This window comes from Scyliorhinus torazame, chromosome 28, assembly GCF_047496885.1.
Source record: "Scyliorhinus torazame isolate Kashiwa2021f chromosome 28, sScyTor2.1, whole genome shotgun sequence".
Classification (NCBI taxonomy): domain Eukaryota; kingdom Metazoa; phylum Chordata; class Chondrichthyes; order Carcharhiniformes; family Scyliorhinidae; genus Scyliorhinus; species Scyliorhinus torazame.
Window position 1 is genome coordinate 22,482,925 of NC_092734.1, and position 17,952 is coordinate 22,500,876.

Consider the following 17,952-nt stretch of genomic DNA (forward strand, 5'->3'; position numbering starts at 1 on the left):
TTAATGCTCTTGGAACAAAGATATTCATCCAAATAATTGTTTCAAAATTTAAATTGATGAAAAGTAAATGATGTTCACTGGTCCAAGCTTTCTCCACTTCTTGAAATACAATTCTGCAATGTCTTTATCCACATCATTTCATATTCTGCTGACCCCAATGAGGGCCCTTCCCGTAATCACCTTCTTTCTAGGTGCTGCAGCTAAAGCTTGTCTCCTCTTTCCTCATTGCTGACACGGGTTGCACCTCTCTACACTTAATCCATTCATATATCGGTTTTTGTGATTGGTTACCAGATTGAACTTGAAATCCAAGTTTTAGAATAACTCTGGAGAGCTGTAGGTTGTACTGTATTTTCTTTCTGGACTGTTTGCCCTCACCAGGGGGGGGGGGGGAGCGAAAAGGCTGGCAGCTAACATAAAAGGGAATCCAAGTGTCATCTACAGGCATATGAAAGTTAGGTCAATTAGGGACTAAAAGTGGGATTGAGGTATGGATACAGACGGCATGCCTAATATATTGAGTACTTTGCCTCTTTCGTCACCAAGGAAGAAGATGCTGCCAAAGTCATAGTGAAAGAGGAGGTAGTTCCGATACTGAATGGGCTAAAAATTGATCCAGAAATGCTGGCTGTACTTAAAGCTGATTAGTCGCTAGAACCGGATCAAATGGCAGATTCAATCATGGTTTTCAAATAGGAATTGGATAATTTTTAGAATGAAAAAAATTGCAAGGATCTGGGGAAAAGGCAGGACTAGCTGAGTTGCTCTTATAGAAAGCCAGTGCAAACATGGCCTCCTTCTGTGCATTAACTATTTTATGATTCTAATGTCATGAGTTCACGGTCAAACCTTTCTAAAACTTCCTCTCTGCAACAATTCAACTTCAGTTTTAGTACACTTATCTGTTTCCCACCGTTTTTTTAATAGCAGCAGGGATTGGGCAGTATGCTTACGTGGTTGTCTGGTGCGAAACAATGATCATGGGACCAGGGTGCCGCATGAAAATGGAGCCCACATTAAATGTTTTTAGTTGGGACCTGAAAGGGTGGGAGATGAAATGTTATCATTAGCTCCATATGCAGCTGGGCTCAGAGAAGCCCGTCGGGAGCTGGAGAGGTGGCAGAAGGTCGCTAAGCTGCAGACAGCTGAAACTCAGAGAAACCCGTAGGTAAACAGACAAAGAGGAAGCGCTCCATGCAGCTGAAGTATTGATATTAGTTCCATGCTGCTCATGTGCTGGGGATCAGAGGCCCCAGGAGCCATTGGTAGCTTGGCAGAGCTGGAAGTTGGGCTCAGGGAGGCCCAATAGCTGTGGTGTTCTGGTCAGAGCAGCTACAGAGCTGGGATCAGTCATTGTATGCTGAGGTGCAGCCTTGTGAATACTGTGGGACGCAGTCTCAGGAGAAGAGATTGAGCACATGGGCGGCGAGCAGTCGGTGGGGCAGTCTGAGTTGGAGTGGGTATAGAGGGCAACTAAAAGCTATTTCCTCAGAAGAGAAGAGTTGAAATCCATCTCGATGAAGAGAGAACTCCACAGGATGTTTTGTGACTCCGTGATCGCTGTACAGGAATGTTTGGGTGGTAGCTACGCAGCTTAGCATCCAGCTCTCCATGATCGTCCAACTCTGATCACTTGTACATCCCTGCTTTTAATTGTTCCACCTCCTTCAGCTGCATAGCCTGGAAGCTCTGGAATTCTGCCCCTCAGCTCCACTGCCTCTATTTGCTCCTTTCAATCTTTGATCAAGCCTTTGGTCACCTGCAGAAATATTTCCTTCAGCAGCTTCGTATCAATTTGCTCTTGCTGCTGTGAAGAGCTTTGGAACATGCTACAATCATCTCTCAGCCTTTTTAGGTGTCTGAAATTGCATTGCTTCCTCTTGTTTGAAACCAACTTATTATCTAGCCTCATGTTATGTTCTGGATTCCTTATGCTTTTTGTTTAATTAGAAGTGTTCCACATGAGACTTCGTCAAAAGGGATTTATTTAAAGAGCTACTGATTTTGAAACTGCCCTCAGGTCTGATCACTAGTAATTAAATCATAAAGCTCCATTCAGTCAGATGTGGTTCATTTCTTTTCTCTGCTTCCTGTCCAGAGGCTTTCCCCTCAAGAAAGGCTTTTGTTACCCTTCTTGCGTCAGCCTGTACCCTACTAATCTCCCTTGCCACGCCACGCTCTCTGCCACTGGTCCATGCAACGTAAGCCCTCCTCAGTGTCTGTTTGCATCCGTATACCTGCTGCTAAGCCCAAACTTCCACTTTTCCTTTTCAATTACCGCACTCCTCTTCCATCACTTCCAGCCATGTCCTTTCACATCTTCATTCCACACACTATCACAGCCTATCTTTTTCAACTGTTGTGTAACTGAAGCTCAAGTCACTCTCAAATCTATTCCTTTTCTGTCTTGCATGTCTGACCCTTCCATTATAAATTATTAACCATTGCTCCGGTCCATACTGCCCTTCAGAATATTTGCTCCTTCACTAATAAGGCTTGGCATATGTAACTTCATGAAAGTGAAAGTGAAACTAACTTTGTGGCATTGACACATGCCTGGCTTACTGGAGACAATTCTTCTCCCTCATCAAAGCTTCCAGGTCCGATTGCTCATTTAATAATGTTTCCAACTAAATTGTCACGTTGGTAGCGTAGCTTCTGACACCAAGTCTCATCCCAGCTTCTCTATCTCTATTACTCTGGTACCTTCTTCTCCTTTGCCGACTCTTCCTCCACCCCCACCAACTCCAAACCCACTGTGGTAACTTGACCACAAAAAAGGTAGTCGAAAAACATTGTTAATAAAGTAAATGAAGCTAATCTTTTTTAATAGATAAAAATAATGATGCTTAAAATACAGTATGGGGGATGGTATGGGAGGCGCTGAAGGCGGTGGTGAGGGGAGAGCTGATCTCCATTAGGGCCCACAAGGAGCGGGGGGAGAGGGAGAGGTTGGTGGGGGAGATGGTGAGGATAGACAGGAGGTATGAGGAGGTGCCCGAGGAAGGATTGTTGAGGAAGAGGCGCAGCCTCCAGGCCGAATTCGATCTGGTGACTACCAGGAAGGCGGAGGTGGAGTGGAGGAAGGCCCAGGGGGCGATTTACGAGTATGGGGAAAAGGCAAGCCGGATGCTGGCGCATCAGCTTCGGAAGCGGGACTCAGCTCGGGAGATCGGGGGAATTAAGGGGGAGTGTGGTGCGGAGCGGGGTTGGCATCAATGGGGTCTTCAGGTACTTTTACGAGGAATTGTACCGATCCGAGCCCCCATGGGAGGAGGGAGAGATGGGCCGCTTCCTGGACCAATTGAGATTTCCAAAGGTGGAAGAGGGACTGGCGGCAGGATTTGGGGCCCCGATTGTGCTGGAGGAGCTGACCAAAGGGATAGGAAGCATGCAGGCGGGGAAGGCACCGGGGCCGGATGGTTTCCCGGTCGAATTCTATTAAAAATATATGGACCTGTTGGGCCCGTTGCTAGTCAGGACCTTCAATGAGGCAAGGGAGGGGGGGGGCTTTGCCCCCGACGATGTCCCGGGCACTGGTCTCCTTGATCCTGAAGCGGGACAAGGATCCCCTGCAGTGTGGGTCTTACAGACCGATTTCCTTGCTAAATGTAGATGCCAAGGTGCTGGCGAAGGTCTTAGCCACGAGGATTGAGGATTGTGTGCCGCAGATCATCCATGAAGACCAGACGGGGTTTGTGAAGGGGAGGCAGTTGAACGCGAATGTGCGGAGGCTTTTGAACGTTATCATGATGCCGGCGAGGGAGGGGGAGGCGGAGATAGTGGTGGCGATGGACGCTGAGAAAGCCTTCGATAGGGTAGAGTGGGGGTACCTGTGGGAGGTGCTGAAGAGGTTCGGGTTTGGGGAGGGGTTTGTCAGGTGGGTTAGGCTGTTGTATGAGGTCCCGATGGCGAGTGTGGCCACAAACAGGAGGAGGTCTGAATACTTTTGGTTGCACCGAGGGACGAGGCAGGGGTGTCCCCTGTCCCCCCTGCTCTTCGCACTGGCGATTGAACCCCTGGCTATGGCACTGAGAGAGTTGAGGAACTGGAGGGGGTTGGTGCGGGGTGGGGAGGAGCATCGGGTGTCGCTCTATGCGGACGAACTGCTGCTGTATTTGTCGGACCCGGTGGGGGGAATGCCGGAGGTAATGAGGATTCTCAGGGAATTTGGGGACTTTTCGGGGTACAAGCTCAACATGGGGAAGAGCGAGCTGTTCATGGTTCACCCAGGGAACCAGGAGAGGGTGGTTGGCGAGCTCCCACTAAAAAGGGCGGAGTGGATCTTTAGGAATTTGGGGGTCCAGGTGGCCAGGAGCTGGTGGGGCCCTGCATAGGCTTTATTTTACAAGGCTGGTGGAGCAAATGGAGGAGGAGTTCAAGAGGTGGGACGCGTTGCCGCTGTCCTTGGCGGGTAGGGTGCAGTCAATCAAAATGACAGTGCTCCCAAGGTTTTTTTTCCTGCTCCAGTGCCTCCCCGTGTTTATCTCGAAGGCTTTTTTTAGGCGGGTTAACAGGATTATAATGGGGGTTTGTGTGGGCGCGAGGGACTCCGAGGGTGTTCTTGGAGCGGAGTAGAGATAGGGAGGTCTGGCACTGCCCAACCTTTGTGGGTACTACTGGGCCGCCAATGCGACAATGGTGCACAAGTGGGTGATGGAGGGGGAGGGGGCTGCATGGAAGAGGCTGGAGACGGCGTCTTGTGTGGGTACAAGTCTGGGGGCACTGGCAACAGCGCCGCTGCCGCTTCCTCCAAGGAGGTATACCACGAGCCCGGTGGTGGCAGCTGCCCTCAAAATTTGGGGGCAGTGGAGGCAGCATAGGGGGGAAGTTGGGGTCTCGGCGTGGACCCCAATACGGGGGAACCACCGGTTCGCCCCAGTGAGAACAGGTGGAGGGTTTTCCGGGTGGCACAGGGCAGGGATACGAAAGTTGGGGGACCTGTTTGTGGACGGGAAGTTCGCGAGCCTTGGTGAGCTGGAGGAGAAGTACGGGCTCCCCCCGGGAACCCCTTCAGGTACTTACAGGTAAGGGCGTTTGCCAGACGGCAGGTGATGGAATTCCCGCGGCTACTGCCACACACAGTACAGGGCAGGGTGCTCTCGGGGGGGTGGGTGGGAGTGGCGATGATCTCGGAAACTTACCAGGTGATGCAGGAGGAGGAGGAGGCCTCAGTGGTGGAAGTGAAAGGTAAGTGGGAGGAGGAGTTGGGAGAGGAGATTGAGGGAGGGACGTGGGCAGATGTCCTAGGGAAGGTGAACTCTTCCTCATCGTGCGCGAGGCTCAGCCTCATACAGTTTAAGGTGCTGCACAGGGCACACTTGACCGGGACAAGGATGAGCCGGTTTTCTGGGGGTGAGGACAGGTGTGTTAGGTGCTCAGGGAGCCCAGCAAATCACACCCACATGTTCTGGGCATGCCCAGCGCTGGAGGAATTTTGGCAACCTTTCTTAGACTTCCTGGCAGAACGGTAGACATTGGTCAATGGCAGCAGCAACTCGGAGGGGGGGGGGGTTTACTTTATAATTATTTTTATTATTGTTACTTACACTGAAGGGTCTGAGGGAGTGTATATACCTGTTGTGTTAAGTCGGGGTTTTAATGTTAATTTATTATTTATGTATAGGTGGAAGGGGGGTATGGAGGGTTGCTTTTCTTGACTGTTTTGTACTTAACTCTGTTGGGTTCTTTTTTCATTTTGTTATTGATATTTTATGAAAACCTTAATAAAATTTTTTTTTTTTTTTTTTTTAAATACAGTATGGACACAAAAATAGGTTGCAGCTAGTTAAAAATCTAAATAACAGTAACTGAATAGAATTAGAATGAACGACAGTTAAACACGACATACACAGGTAACAACAGATGATGTCACAGCACTTACTTATGATATCAGCAATAGATTTAAATAAGAAGATGCATAATAATAACACTCTATAACACCTCATTCCCCCTCACTTAAATTTTAATCCCCTTTATCGACAGGAATATGATGAACTTAATTATACATGTCTTTCAGGAGCTTTGCGACAACACTGATCTTCACAGTACCACTGGTGACGTTCACTTAGTTCAACTGAACTTGTGGGCACAGGAGTAAGTTGAATATCTGTGCACAAGTGTCCCTCTCCTGAGGTACAGTCCACTGGAAGTCCTGGAACAACAGGAATCACTTCTTGTTGAACTTTCATTGCCGCATTTCCTTCTATTGTGCTATCTGGAACTTTTGCTGTCTCTTGAGTCATGCCACAGACAAATATGATCTTGGTGCCTGCGAACAATTCTTCCATTGTTCAATTTTACTACCAAAGATACTGGACCTCTTCGGTTAAGAATAACTCCAGGTAGCCAATGATGGTTACTGCCAAAATTCCTAATATAAACACAATAATTCGGGTTAAAACATCTCTCCTTAGCATGATAATCATGTCTCTCCTTCTGCTTTTCTTGTCTCCTTCTCACTTTTGGTTTGAATGAAAATCGCTTGTCACAAGTAGGCTTCAAATGAAGTTACTGTGAAAAGCCCCTAGTCGCCACATTCCGGCGCCTGTTCGGGGAGGCTGTTACGGGAATCGAACCGTGCTGCTGGCCTGCCTGGGCCTGCTTTCAAAGCCAGCGATTTAGCCCTGTGCTAAACATCTGAGTGTAGCAGATCCAGGTGAGATTTCAGTCTTCTGCCCATCAATAATCCAGCTGGTGAGAGTCATTTAGTTGTTTGTGGTGTGATACGATATTGAAATAAGAATCTCAAGAGCTTGGTCTCTTCCACTGCCATCCTCTTCAATCCTTCCTTCATTGTCTGAACAGTTCACTCTGCCAAGCTGAATAAAAGTGCACATGGCGTCTTCCATTCTTTTGCATAAACTCTTGGAACAACTCACTCATAAATGTTGTACCATCACCAGAATCCGGTAACCCATGAGTTGCAAAGACTTAGCGTAGCTTCTCTATGGTGCTGGAAGCTGTAATGTTGCTCGTGACCACTTAGAATGTGCATCCACGATGACTGAAAACAGGTGACCCAGGAAAGGACCTGCAAAATCCATATGAAGTGTCTACCAAGGATGATCAGGCTATGGCCAAGGATTTAATGGTTCTAGTGGCGCCACTGGTTGGTTAGGTTGACATGCAGAACAGGATTTCGCGTTCTCCAAATCCTGGTACATATTAGGCCATCAAACATATAACCTGGCGAGACTCAGAGGCACCTGGATTAGCCTCATGAATTTCATCCATTACTTGCCAATGGCCAGGGGGTGGAACAAGCACTCTCAACCCCCCACAATATGCAACCATCTTGTACACTTAACTCATCTTTTCAACCTACCATCTTCTATGATAGATGGCCATCCTTGCATCAAAAATCTTTTAACTTGTGACAGAATATGGGGCGTCATTATCCGACCCCCCAGCGAGTCGGCGAATGGCCGTTGGCCGCCGTGAATCCCGCCCCCGCCGGTTGCCGAAGTGTCCGAAGGGAGAAAAGTCGGCGGGGCGTTAATGTCGCCGCTGCCGCGGAGAATGTCACGGGTCTGCGCAAGGCAGCCGATTTTCGGCCTGCCGATATTCTCCCTTCCGGATGGGCCGAAGTCCCGTCGACGTGATGACCGTTCACGTCGACGTAAATTAAACCTCCTTTTCATCGGCGTGACCCGGTGCTCCAGACTCACGCCGACCAGCGTGGAGGTGAGTGACGGCCTGGGGGGGTGGCTCTGGGCAGGCAATGGCGTGGCCGCAGTCTGAATGCGTGAGGAGAGGTGTGTCTCGGCTTGTGTGTGTGTGTGTGCGCGCGCGGCGGGCGGGGGGGGGGGCGTGGGGGGGGGGGGGGTGGTTAGAGTAGGCTGGGCTCCGGGGGAGTGCCGGGAGGGGGTCCGTGCCGGGGAGGTGGATGGGGGGTCCGTGCCGGGGTGGAGGTTGGGGGGGGGGGTCCGTGCTGTGCCGGGGTGGAGGTTGGGGGGGGTCCGTGCTGGGGTGTAGGTTGGGGGGGGGTCCGTGCCGGGGTGGAGGGGGGTCCGTGCCGTGGTGGAGGTTGGGGGGGGTCCGTGCCGGGGTGGAGGTTTTGGGGGGGTCCGTGCTGGGGTGGAGGTTGGGGGGGGGGGTCCGTGCCGGGGTGGTGTTTGGGGGGGGTCTGTGCCGGGGTGGAGGTTGGGGGGGGGGGGGTCCGTGACGTGCCGGGGTGGAGGTTGGGGGGGGTCCGTGCCGGGGTGGAGGTTGGGGGGGGGGGGTCTGTGCTGGGGTGGAGGTTGGGGGGGGTCCGTGCCCCGGGGTGGAGGTTAGGGGGGGGGTCCGTGCCGGGGTGGAGGTTGGGGGGGGGGTGGGGGTCCGTGCCGGGGTGGAGGTTGGGGGGGTCCGTGCCGGGGTGGAGGTTGGGGGGGGGGTCTGGGCCGTGCCGGGGTGGAGGTTGGGGGGGGTCCGTGCCGGGGTGGAGGTTGGGGGGGGGGTCCGTGCTGGGGTGGAGGTTGGGGGGGGGGGGTCCGTGCCAGGGTGGAGGTTGGGGGGGGTCCGTGCCGGGGTGGAGGGGGGTCCGTGCCGGGGTGGAGGTTGGGGGGGGGTCCGTGCTGGGCTGGAGGTTGGGGGGGGTCCGTGCCGGGGTGGAGGTTAGGGGGGGGTCCGTGCCGGGGTGGAGGTTGGGGGGGGGGTCCGTGCCGGGGTGGAGGTTGGAGGGGGGGGTCCCTGCCGGGGTGGAGGTTGGTGGGGGGGTCCGTGCCGGGGTGGAGGTTGGTGGGGGGGTCCGTGCCGTGCCGGGGTGGAGGTTGGGGGGGTCCGTGCCGTGCCGGGGTGAGGTTGGGGGGGTGTCCGTGCCGGGGTGAGGTTGGGGGGGGATCCGTGCCGGGGTGGAGGTTGGGGGGGGGTGTCCGTGCCGTGCCGGGGTGAGGTTGGGGGGGGGGGGTCCGTGCCGGGGTCAGGTTGGTGGGCGGGGGGGTCCGTGCCGGGGTGGAGGTTGGGGGGGTCCGTGCCGTGCCGGGGTGGAGGTTGGGGGGGGGTCCGTGCCGGGGTGGAGGTTCGGGGGGGGTCCGTGCTGGGGTGGAGGTTGGGGGGGGGGGTCCGTGCCGGGGTGGAGGTTGGGGGGGGGTCCGTGCCGGGGTGGAGGTTGGGGGGGGGGGTCCGTGCCGTGCCGGGGTGGAGGTTGGGGGGGGTCCGTGCCGTGCCGGGGTGGAGATTGGGGGGGTCCGTGCAGGGGTGGAGGTTGGGGGGGGGCGTCTGTGCTGGGGTAGAGGTTGGGGGGGGGGGGTCCATGCCGAGGAGGGGGATGGGAGGGCAAGTGAGTTGGTCCACCTGGCCAGGTGCCAGCCTCCAACAGTTGGACCCATGCGGTCCATGCCACCTGGCTGGGGGGAGGAGGGGATATGGGCAATGGATGACATGTCGTCGTTCCCCTCCCCCCCACCAGGCCGTCATGTTTTCAGATCATCCAGCGATGTTGGCCGCCGTGGTGGCAGCCGCTCATGTCTATGTTGCCCTGGATGAGGAGGAGGAGGAGGAAGAGCGTGCCAGAGAGGCGGCGCAGGCTGCCGCAGAGGGGCAGGCGGCAGCCGCCCAGGCTGGAGGGACACCTGACCGACAGGACGAGGAGGGGGAGGAGGATGTCGCGGCCCCACGGCAACGGAGGCACCCGAGGGCGCCCCGTGTGTACCGGCCCCGGCAGTCATACCAGGACCTCACGGACCGGGAATGCAGGAGGAGACTCCGGATGAGCCGGGAAACCGTGGCACACATCTGCCACCTGCTGGCACACCTGTCACCACGTGGCACTGGCGGGGGACACCCTCTCCCCGTGTCCGTCAAGGTTACGGTGGCCCTGAACTTTTATGCAACGTGGTCATTCCAGGCACCGAGTGGGGACCTGTCCGGCATATCGCAGACTTCGGTGCACCGGTGCATCCGGGCAGTGACAGATGCCCTATATGCCATGGCGCACCGCTACATCCGCTTCCCCGTGGACCGGGCCAGCCAAGATGCCCGGGCCGTGGGCTTCTCTGCCGTGGCCGGGTTTCCCATGGTCCAGGGCGCGATCGATGGGATGCACGTCGCCGTGCGGCCACCTGCAGATAACAGGGCCGTGTTCACTAATAGGAAGGGGACCTATTCGATGAACGTACAGGTGGTCTGCGACCACCGCATGATGATCCTGCACGTCTGCGCCCGTCACCCAGGCAGTGTACACGACTCATTCGTGTTGTCGCGGTCATCCATCCCCGGCATGTACGAGGGACGCCATCCCCGGCTGAGGGGCTGGTTGCTGGGCGACAGGGGCTACCCATTGCGATCGTGGCTGATGACGCCTATACGGAGGCCACGAAATGAGGCGGAGAACCGCTACAATGATGCCCATGTAGCGACAAGGGGAGTGATCGAGAGGTGCTTTGGCGTGCTGAAGATGCGTTTCAGGTGCCTGGACCTCACTGGGGGCGTCCTCCAGTATCAGTCAGATAGGGTCGGCCGCATCATTGTGGTGTGCTGCGTCCTGCACAACATAGCCCAGCAGAGGGGCGATGTGCCGCAGGCAGAGGAGGGCGGAGTGGAGGAGCAGCAGGAAGAGGCCCAGTCCTCCCCAGATGAGGGGGATGGGGGAAATGACGGGGTAGACACAGGCGGGTGGCTGTCCACCGTTACCGGCTGGCCAAGCGGGCACGGGACAGACTGATAGACGCCCGCTTCACTGACTAGATGGGCGTGGGAATCGGGTAGTATGGCCACAGACCGCACACCATGGCAACAGCCGACCACCCACACCCCCCACCCATCCACCCACCCAGCACCCTCACCCCCCTCCCCAACCCCACCCACCCCACCCGCATGCACACCACCCCCCCCCCATTGCCGATCCACCTGCGGCACAACGGGCCGGGCTCACACAGTTGCGGGTGGACGCGTGTCTATCGCAGGCCATGGAGGATGATGACAACCCGCCCTGCGATGAGCTCCTGGCTCTACATCGTTGGACTATGTCTGACCCATGGCCACAGTACCACCATCCACCCAGACCATCCCTGCAAGCGGCTGTGACACTGCAGCGCACGGTCCCGTCCTCTGCCCGGGGATGTTGATGGCGGCCCAGGGGGAAGGGGGCAGACTCACCTGGGGCTGAGGTAAGACCACCCCTCACACACACACTTGCCGTCAACGTACATGACACACCCGCACACTTTGGACAGAGCACAAAGGCAGCTTCGGTAGGTGTAACATTGACTTTAATAACCAAAGGAGTTCATGCACGTGCCCTAGCCCCTAAAACTCATCTGTGCCCTGCACCCGTGCCAACTTACTCAGTGTCTAATTGTTTGGCCTTACGGGCCCTTTGACTACGTCTACGTGGTTCCCCAGACGGTACAGCAGAACTGGAGGTGGACTCCTGTGATTCCTGCCCTCTGACACTGGATCCCTTTGGCGGCCGTTTCCTGGGGCGTCCTGGCCTAGATGGGCCAGGCTGCGGCCCGGGCGACTGGGATGGCGAGCTGCCAGCCTGTCCTGCCCGTTGCCCACCCGATGCACCTGGGCCGGAAGGGGGGGGGGGGGGGGGGGGGAGTCCGAGGTGTCGCGGTGTACCGGGACCTCCCCTACAGAGGGAGCCGGGACGGACCACACCACCTCCTCCTCCCTCGGGGTGCCCGATGGCCCCCAGGCCTCCTCTACATGGGTGGGGGATGCGAACGGACTGGCCATCCGACGCCCCCCCGACATCTGGCGCTGCCAGTCCTGGAGGCCCGTGTTGGTATCGACAGGGGTCTGCAGGTTTGCAGCCATGGAGCCCAGGGGGTTGGCAAACCCTGTCTGTGACAGTGCGACGCCGGCTCGCACATGGCCACTGGCGCCGATGCCCTCAGCGATGGCCTGCAGAGACTGGGCCATGGCCTGCAGAGACTGGGCTATGGCGTTGAGCGCCTCTGCCATCTGGCGCTGGCACTGGCTCATGGCCTCCTGTGAGAGGGCAGCCATTTCCTGGGCCACAGACGCCGCCTGCACGGAAGGCCCCAGGCCTCGCAAACCATTCCCCATGTCTGACACCGTCGCACCCATTGCCTCCACCGCGGACGCCACCCGTGCGGTGTCGGCCTGGGTGGCACGCATGACCGGCACCACTCCCAGCTCCTGGACGCGGGTGGACTCCTCCACCTGCGACCGCAGCCGCCGCAAGCCGCCCGTCACCCTCTTCGCTCGTCTCCGGGTCGGTGGTTGCATCGGATCTATGTGTGGGTGTGGTAACTGCAGGAACCCGGGATCCATCTGGGCGGCAGATGCTCGCTTGGGCTGGGCTGCCCTCTGACCGCCCGGTCCCTCTGCTGCTCCTACCTCCACCTGCTGTACCGGGACGGCTGTGTTGTGCGCACCAGTGAGTGTACCAGACGCCTCATCACTAAAGTGCCCAACCGTGGTGAGTGTTTCTGCGATGGTGGAGGGTGTTGGTGACAGAAGTGGCGTTGTGTCGTGCTCTTCGTCCCACTCTGAGTCCATGGCACTTTGGGGTGGGGGTTCGTCTCCACCCATCCACTCTGAGTGACTGTCCGGTATTTCGTCTTCCTGGGTAGTGCTGTCCCGGGTAGGGGTGTCCTGGGTAGTGCTGTCGCAGGTAGGGGTGTCCTGGGTAGTGGTGTCCTGGGTAGTGGTGTCCTGGGTAGTGGTGTCCTGGGTAGTGGTGTCCTGGGTAGTGGTGTCCTGGCTCGGATGTGACGGGGGCCTGTGGCTGCCCCCCTCGTCGCTGGGTGGTCGCTCCCGCACGTGACGGGGGTGTCGTCTCCCTGTTGCTCCAGGTCTCTCCGTCTCCCGTGGTGTGCGAGGGGCATCCTGCGGGCGTCGCATGCTGGAGGGTCCGGGTCTCTCCGTCTCCAGTGGTCTCCGAGGGGCATCCTGCGGGCGTCGCATGCTGGAGGGTCCGGGTCTCTCCGTCTCCCGTGGTCTCCGAGGGGCATCCTGCGGGCGTCGCATGCTGGAGGGTCCGGGTCTCTCCGTCTCCCGTGGTCTCCGAGGGGCATCCTGCGGGCGTCGCATGCTGGAGGGTGCGGGTCTCTCCGTCTCCCGTGGTCTCCGAGGGGCATCCTGCTGGCGTCGCATGCTGGAGGGTGCGGGTCTCTCCGTCTCCTGTGGTCTCCGAGGGGCATCCTGCGGGCGGTCTGCATCTGCGGGGATGGGTGCCTGGACGTTTGGTCCTGCGATACACAATGAAGCATGCATGGTTAGACATCAGGCAGTGATCAGGTGATACGGGGGAGGGGGATATAGTGGAGGAGGGATATGGGGACGGGCTGTCGGTGGCTCACTCGCTAGTACGCCCCTGACCTCTGCATCAGCAACCTCCCGGTCCTCAGGTCCGCCAGCCAGTTCCAGGGCCCTTTCCTCGTGTACGGTCAGTGGCCTCTCATCAGCGGGCCCTCCTCCAGTCCTCACATGCTCCCTATTGTTGTGTGTGCGCTTCTCCTGTGGGGAGGGGGCCAGGGGTAAAAGGCAACAGTGTTAGGCAGGTATATGAATGCACGCCATCGGTTGCGCGTGCATTGCAGAGGTTAAGGTTAGGGCTGGATTCACTTGGGGATATGGGGGAGGGGAGGATATGGGGGAGGGGGGATATGGGGGAGGGGGGGATATGGGGGATATGGGGGAGGGGGGATATGGGGGAGGGGGGATATGGGGGAGGGGGGATATGGGGGAGGGAGAGATGGGGGAGGGGGGATATGGGGGAGGGGGGAGATGGGGGAGGGGGGATATGGGGGAGGGGGGATATGGGGGAGGGGGGATATGGGGGAGGGGGGATATGGGGGAGGGGGGATATGGGGGAGGGGGGATATGGGGGAGGGGGATATGGGGAGGGGATATGGGGGAGGGGGGATATGGGGAGGGGGAGGATATGGGGGAGGGGGAGGATATGGGGAGGGGGAGGATATGGGGGAGGGGGAGGATATGGGGGAGAGGGGGGATATGGGGGAGGGGGGATATGGGGGAGGGGGATATGGGGGAGGGGGTTATGGGGGAGGGGGTTATGGGGAGGGGGGTAAATGGGGGAGGGGGGATAGGGGGAGGGGGGATATGGGGGAGGGGGGATAGGGGGAGGGGGGATATGGGGGAGGGGGATATGGGGGAGGGGGGATATGGGGGAGGGGGATATGGGGGAGGGGGGTAAATGGGGGAGGGGGGATAGGGGGAGGGGGGATATGGGGGAGGGGGGATAGGGGGAGGGGGGATATGGGGGAGGGGGATATGGGGGAGGGGGGATATGGGGGAGGGGGGATATGGGGGAGGGGGATATGGGGGAGGGGGATATGGGGGAGGGGGGATATGGGGGAGGGGGGATATGGGGAGGGGGGATATGGGGGAGGGGGGATATGGGGGAGGGGGGATATGGGGGAGGGGGGATATGGGGGAGGGGGGATATGGGGGAGGGGGGATATGGGGAGGGGGGATATGGGGGAGGGGGGATATGGGGGAGGGGGGATATGGGGGAGGGGGGATATGGGGGAGGGGGGATATGGGGGAGGGGGGATATGGGGGAGGGGGGATATGGGGGAGGGGGGAATATGGGGGAGGGGGGATATGGGGGAGGGGAGATATGGGGGAGGGGAGATATGGGGGAGGGGAGATATGGGGGAGGGGAGATATGGGGGAGGGGAGATATGGGGGAGGGGGGATATGGGGGAGGGGGGATATGGGGGAGGGGGGATATGGGGGAGGGGGGATATGGGGGAGGGGGGATATGGGGGAGGGGGGATATGGGGGAGGGGGGATATGGGGGAGGGGGGATATGGGGGAGGGGGGATATGGGGGAGGGGGGATATGGGGGAGGGGGGATATGGGGGAGGGGGGATATGGGGGAGGGGGGATATGGGGGAGGGGGGATATGGGGAGGGGGAATATGGGGAGGGGGAATATGGGGGAGGGGGAATATGGGGGAGGGGGAATATGGGGGAGGGGGAATATGGGGAGGGGGGATATGGGGGAGGGGGGATATAGGGGAGGGAGGATGTCGGGGAGAGGGGATATGGGGGAGAGGGGATATGGGGGAAGGGGATATGGGGAGGGGGATATGGGGGAGTGGGGATAGGGGGGAGTGGGGATAGGGGGGAGGGGGATATGGGGGAGGGGGATATGGGGGAGGGGGGATATGGGGGAGGGGGATATGGGGGAGGGGGATATGGGGGAGGGGATATGGGGGAGGGGGATATGGGGCAGGGGGATATGGGGGAGGGGGATATGGGGGAGGGGGGATATGGGGAGGGGGGATATGGGGAGGGGGGATATGGGGAGGGGGATATGGGGAGGGGGGATATGGGGGAGGGGGGGATATGGGGAGGGGGATATGGGGGAGGGGGGATATGGGGGAGGGGGATATGGGGAGGGGGATATGGGGAGGGGGATATGGGGAGGGGGATATGGGGGATATGGGGGAGGGGGGATATGGGGGAGGGGGGATATGGGGGATATGGGGGAGGGGGGATTTGGGGGAGGAGGGATATGGGGGAGAGGGGGATATGGGGGATATGGGGAGGCTCACCCTGCCTGCTCTGACGAGGTCGTTCACCTTCTTGTGGCACTGGGTGCCTGTCCGTGGTGTCAGGGCCACAGCGGTGACGGCCTCTGCCACTTCTCTCCACAGACGCTGGCTGTGGCGTGGGGCAACTCTGCGGCCGTGCCCGGGATACAGGGCGTCCCTCCTCTGCTCCACCGCGTCCAGGAGCGCCTCCACATCGCGTGACTCGAACCTCGGGGCTGAGCGACGGCCAGCCATCCAGTCGGGTGTTGCGGTCGGGTGTTCCGGTCGGGTGGGGGGGAGCAGCGCGGCCTTATGAGCCGTCACGCCGTGCAGCGCGTATGGCGCTAGCCCATTTCGGGCCGGAGACTATCGACCCATTTTTCCGACGTGACGCAAGTCGGATTTGCGCCGTTTTTTGCGCCGATCGGCGGACTTTCCGCCGATAACGGAGAATTTCACCCATGATCTCTGTACTTCCACTGCTTACTTTGTTTCGCACTCAATGGAGATTGGGCAAGTCTCTCTAATGAGAACATCGTCTCAGGAAGACACAATACCTGGGTTAGCAAATCCAGTGAAGGGAGATGTCTTAACGTGTCCATGTTAGCATTGTCTTTTCCTCCCCTGTACACGATGATGTACTGATAAGCTGACAATGGAAGCGCCCAATGCGGAGGAATACATTTTTACTCACTGGAAAGGCTCATCAACGGCTTATGACTGGTACATATGGTGAACTAACGATCATCGAGGTACTGATGGGATTGTTTTACTGCAAAATGATAGCTAACCCTTCTTTGCCCAACAGTGAATACCCTTTACAGCCTTTGTCGGCGTTCTAGATGCAAAACCAATGGGTTTTTTTGAATCCGTCCTCTATAACATCAGAGAGCACCACCCACACACCGTAGGGCAAAGCAATTTACGACAGAATACGTTCCCTGTCTGGATCAAAATGGATTAGAAGATTTTTCGATTGCAGCAGCGCTTTCACATCTTTGAAAACCTCCTTCTGTGCAGACTCCCATATCCATTTGGTTTCCTTGTGCAGAAACACAGTCAACGTTGTGGATAGGTTTGGCAGAAACTTCCCATAATAGTTTATCAAACATAAAAATGACCTGAGCTTGGCCACATTGCTGGGCTCCAGAGCTTAATCGCTCAAACCTTCCCATGCACAGGAGAAAAGCCTTGTGCAGTGGTTCTGTGGCCTAGATACGCCATGCTTGGTGCCTGAAAAATACACTTGTTCCGCTTCAGATAGTCCTACCTCTGAAAACCTTTTCAAAACTCGATCCAAGTTTCTGAGGTGCTCCTACTCAAAAATAAAGTCACAATTTCTCAATACATTGGAATTCCTGCGATTGGAAAAGATTAAATATACCCTGAGAAGGTCGGAAGAAAGGTTCTATTCCAGGTGGATGCCTTTCATCACTTTCTTTTAGGACCTGTATGTGGCCAGCAGTTAGGGGATGGGGCTGGAGGGTTAGGTGGGGAGGGGATAGGGAGGGAGGGCAGTAGGGCTGAGGGGGGAGAGGGGATTTAGGGTCGCTGCTGTTACTTTGTTAAAATAAAAATGACAAACTGTAGGATATAGTTAAGCCTTTGTATGTAAGAATTTGATCATGTTTGGAATAAAATATATTTGAAAAACATTCTCAGTACTTTGAACTTCCTGTATGTTAGGGTTGCAGCCATATCCCTGGTATTTAAGTGGATAATACATTTCAAACTGCCCCTTCTTCATTGAAACCCGAGACACCCTCCGCAGCGTCAAAATAAGTTCATCTTTCCAGATAAACTGAGAGTTTTAATAATGCGTCGAGTTTTGTTTTTGAATTTCTCACTATTCTAGCTAACACCACCTCAGTTATCATATTTCATAACCAAACATTGTGCTGTCTTGATTTTCTTCAACATATAAATTACTTCAATTTTTAATCTTTTGGAAAAGGTAGCACTTGAGTCCTTTCTTGAGTACTTGGTATAATAGTTGAATAAATAAATGTAAATCTTAATGGTGAACATGAATGGAGAGAGGAAGATAGAAAGGTATTCTCAATATTACCACAGCTCAAGAGCAAATCAAATTGGAAGAAACAATTTATCAGAACTATTTCTGAAATATGCAACAATTACATAAGGAAGATCAGAAAATTTGGAACATTACCACTTATCAGAGGTATTATGCTCAAACATACGTGGGTTACAAAATAGATTCTATTTTCATTCGATGATCGGGTCTGAAAACACTTTTAATCTTGCTCAAATTATTCAATTCAAATTTCATATGCAATTGCATTCTTACCAACGTAATTCACATGTTCTGGTAATTTTCTGGCAACGAAGGGTCCTTCATAGATAGTGCTACTTTTATCAAACAGATACACCATGTAGCTATCCCAGCCTCTCTACAAAAAGAGAAAACACAAATTTTTTATTGTACAAATTTATAAGAAGCACAAAGAAGTCATTAGAAATGGAAGACTTAT

The 17,952-nt window shown here is 56.2% G+C and overlaps 1 protein-coding gene across 1 annotated transcript in view; it reads right to left on the bottom strand.

Annotated features, from left to right (window-relative positions):
- chuk (component of inhibitor of nuclear factor kappa B kinase complex) overlaps nt 1-17,952 on the bottom strand; it is a 142,466-nt gene that overhangs the window by 37,920 nt on the left and 86,594 nt on the right. The window contains exon 12 of the mRNA XM_072491632.1: nt 17,769-17,871. Coding sequence (XP_072347733.1) covers nt 17,769-17,871 — 103 coding nt within the window. The remainder of the gene's footprint in view (nt 1-17,768; nt 17,872-17,952) is intronic.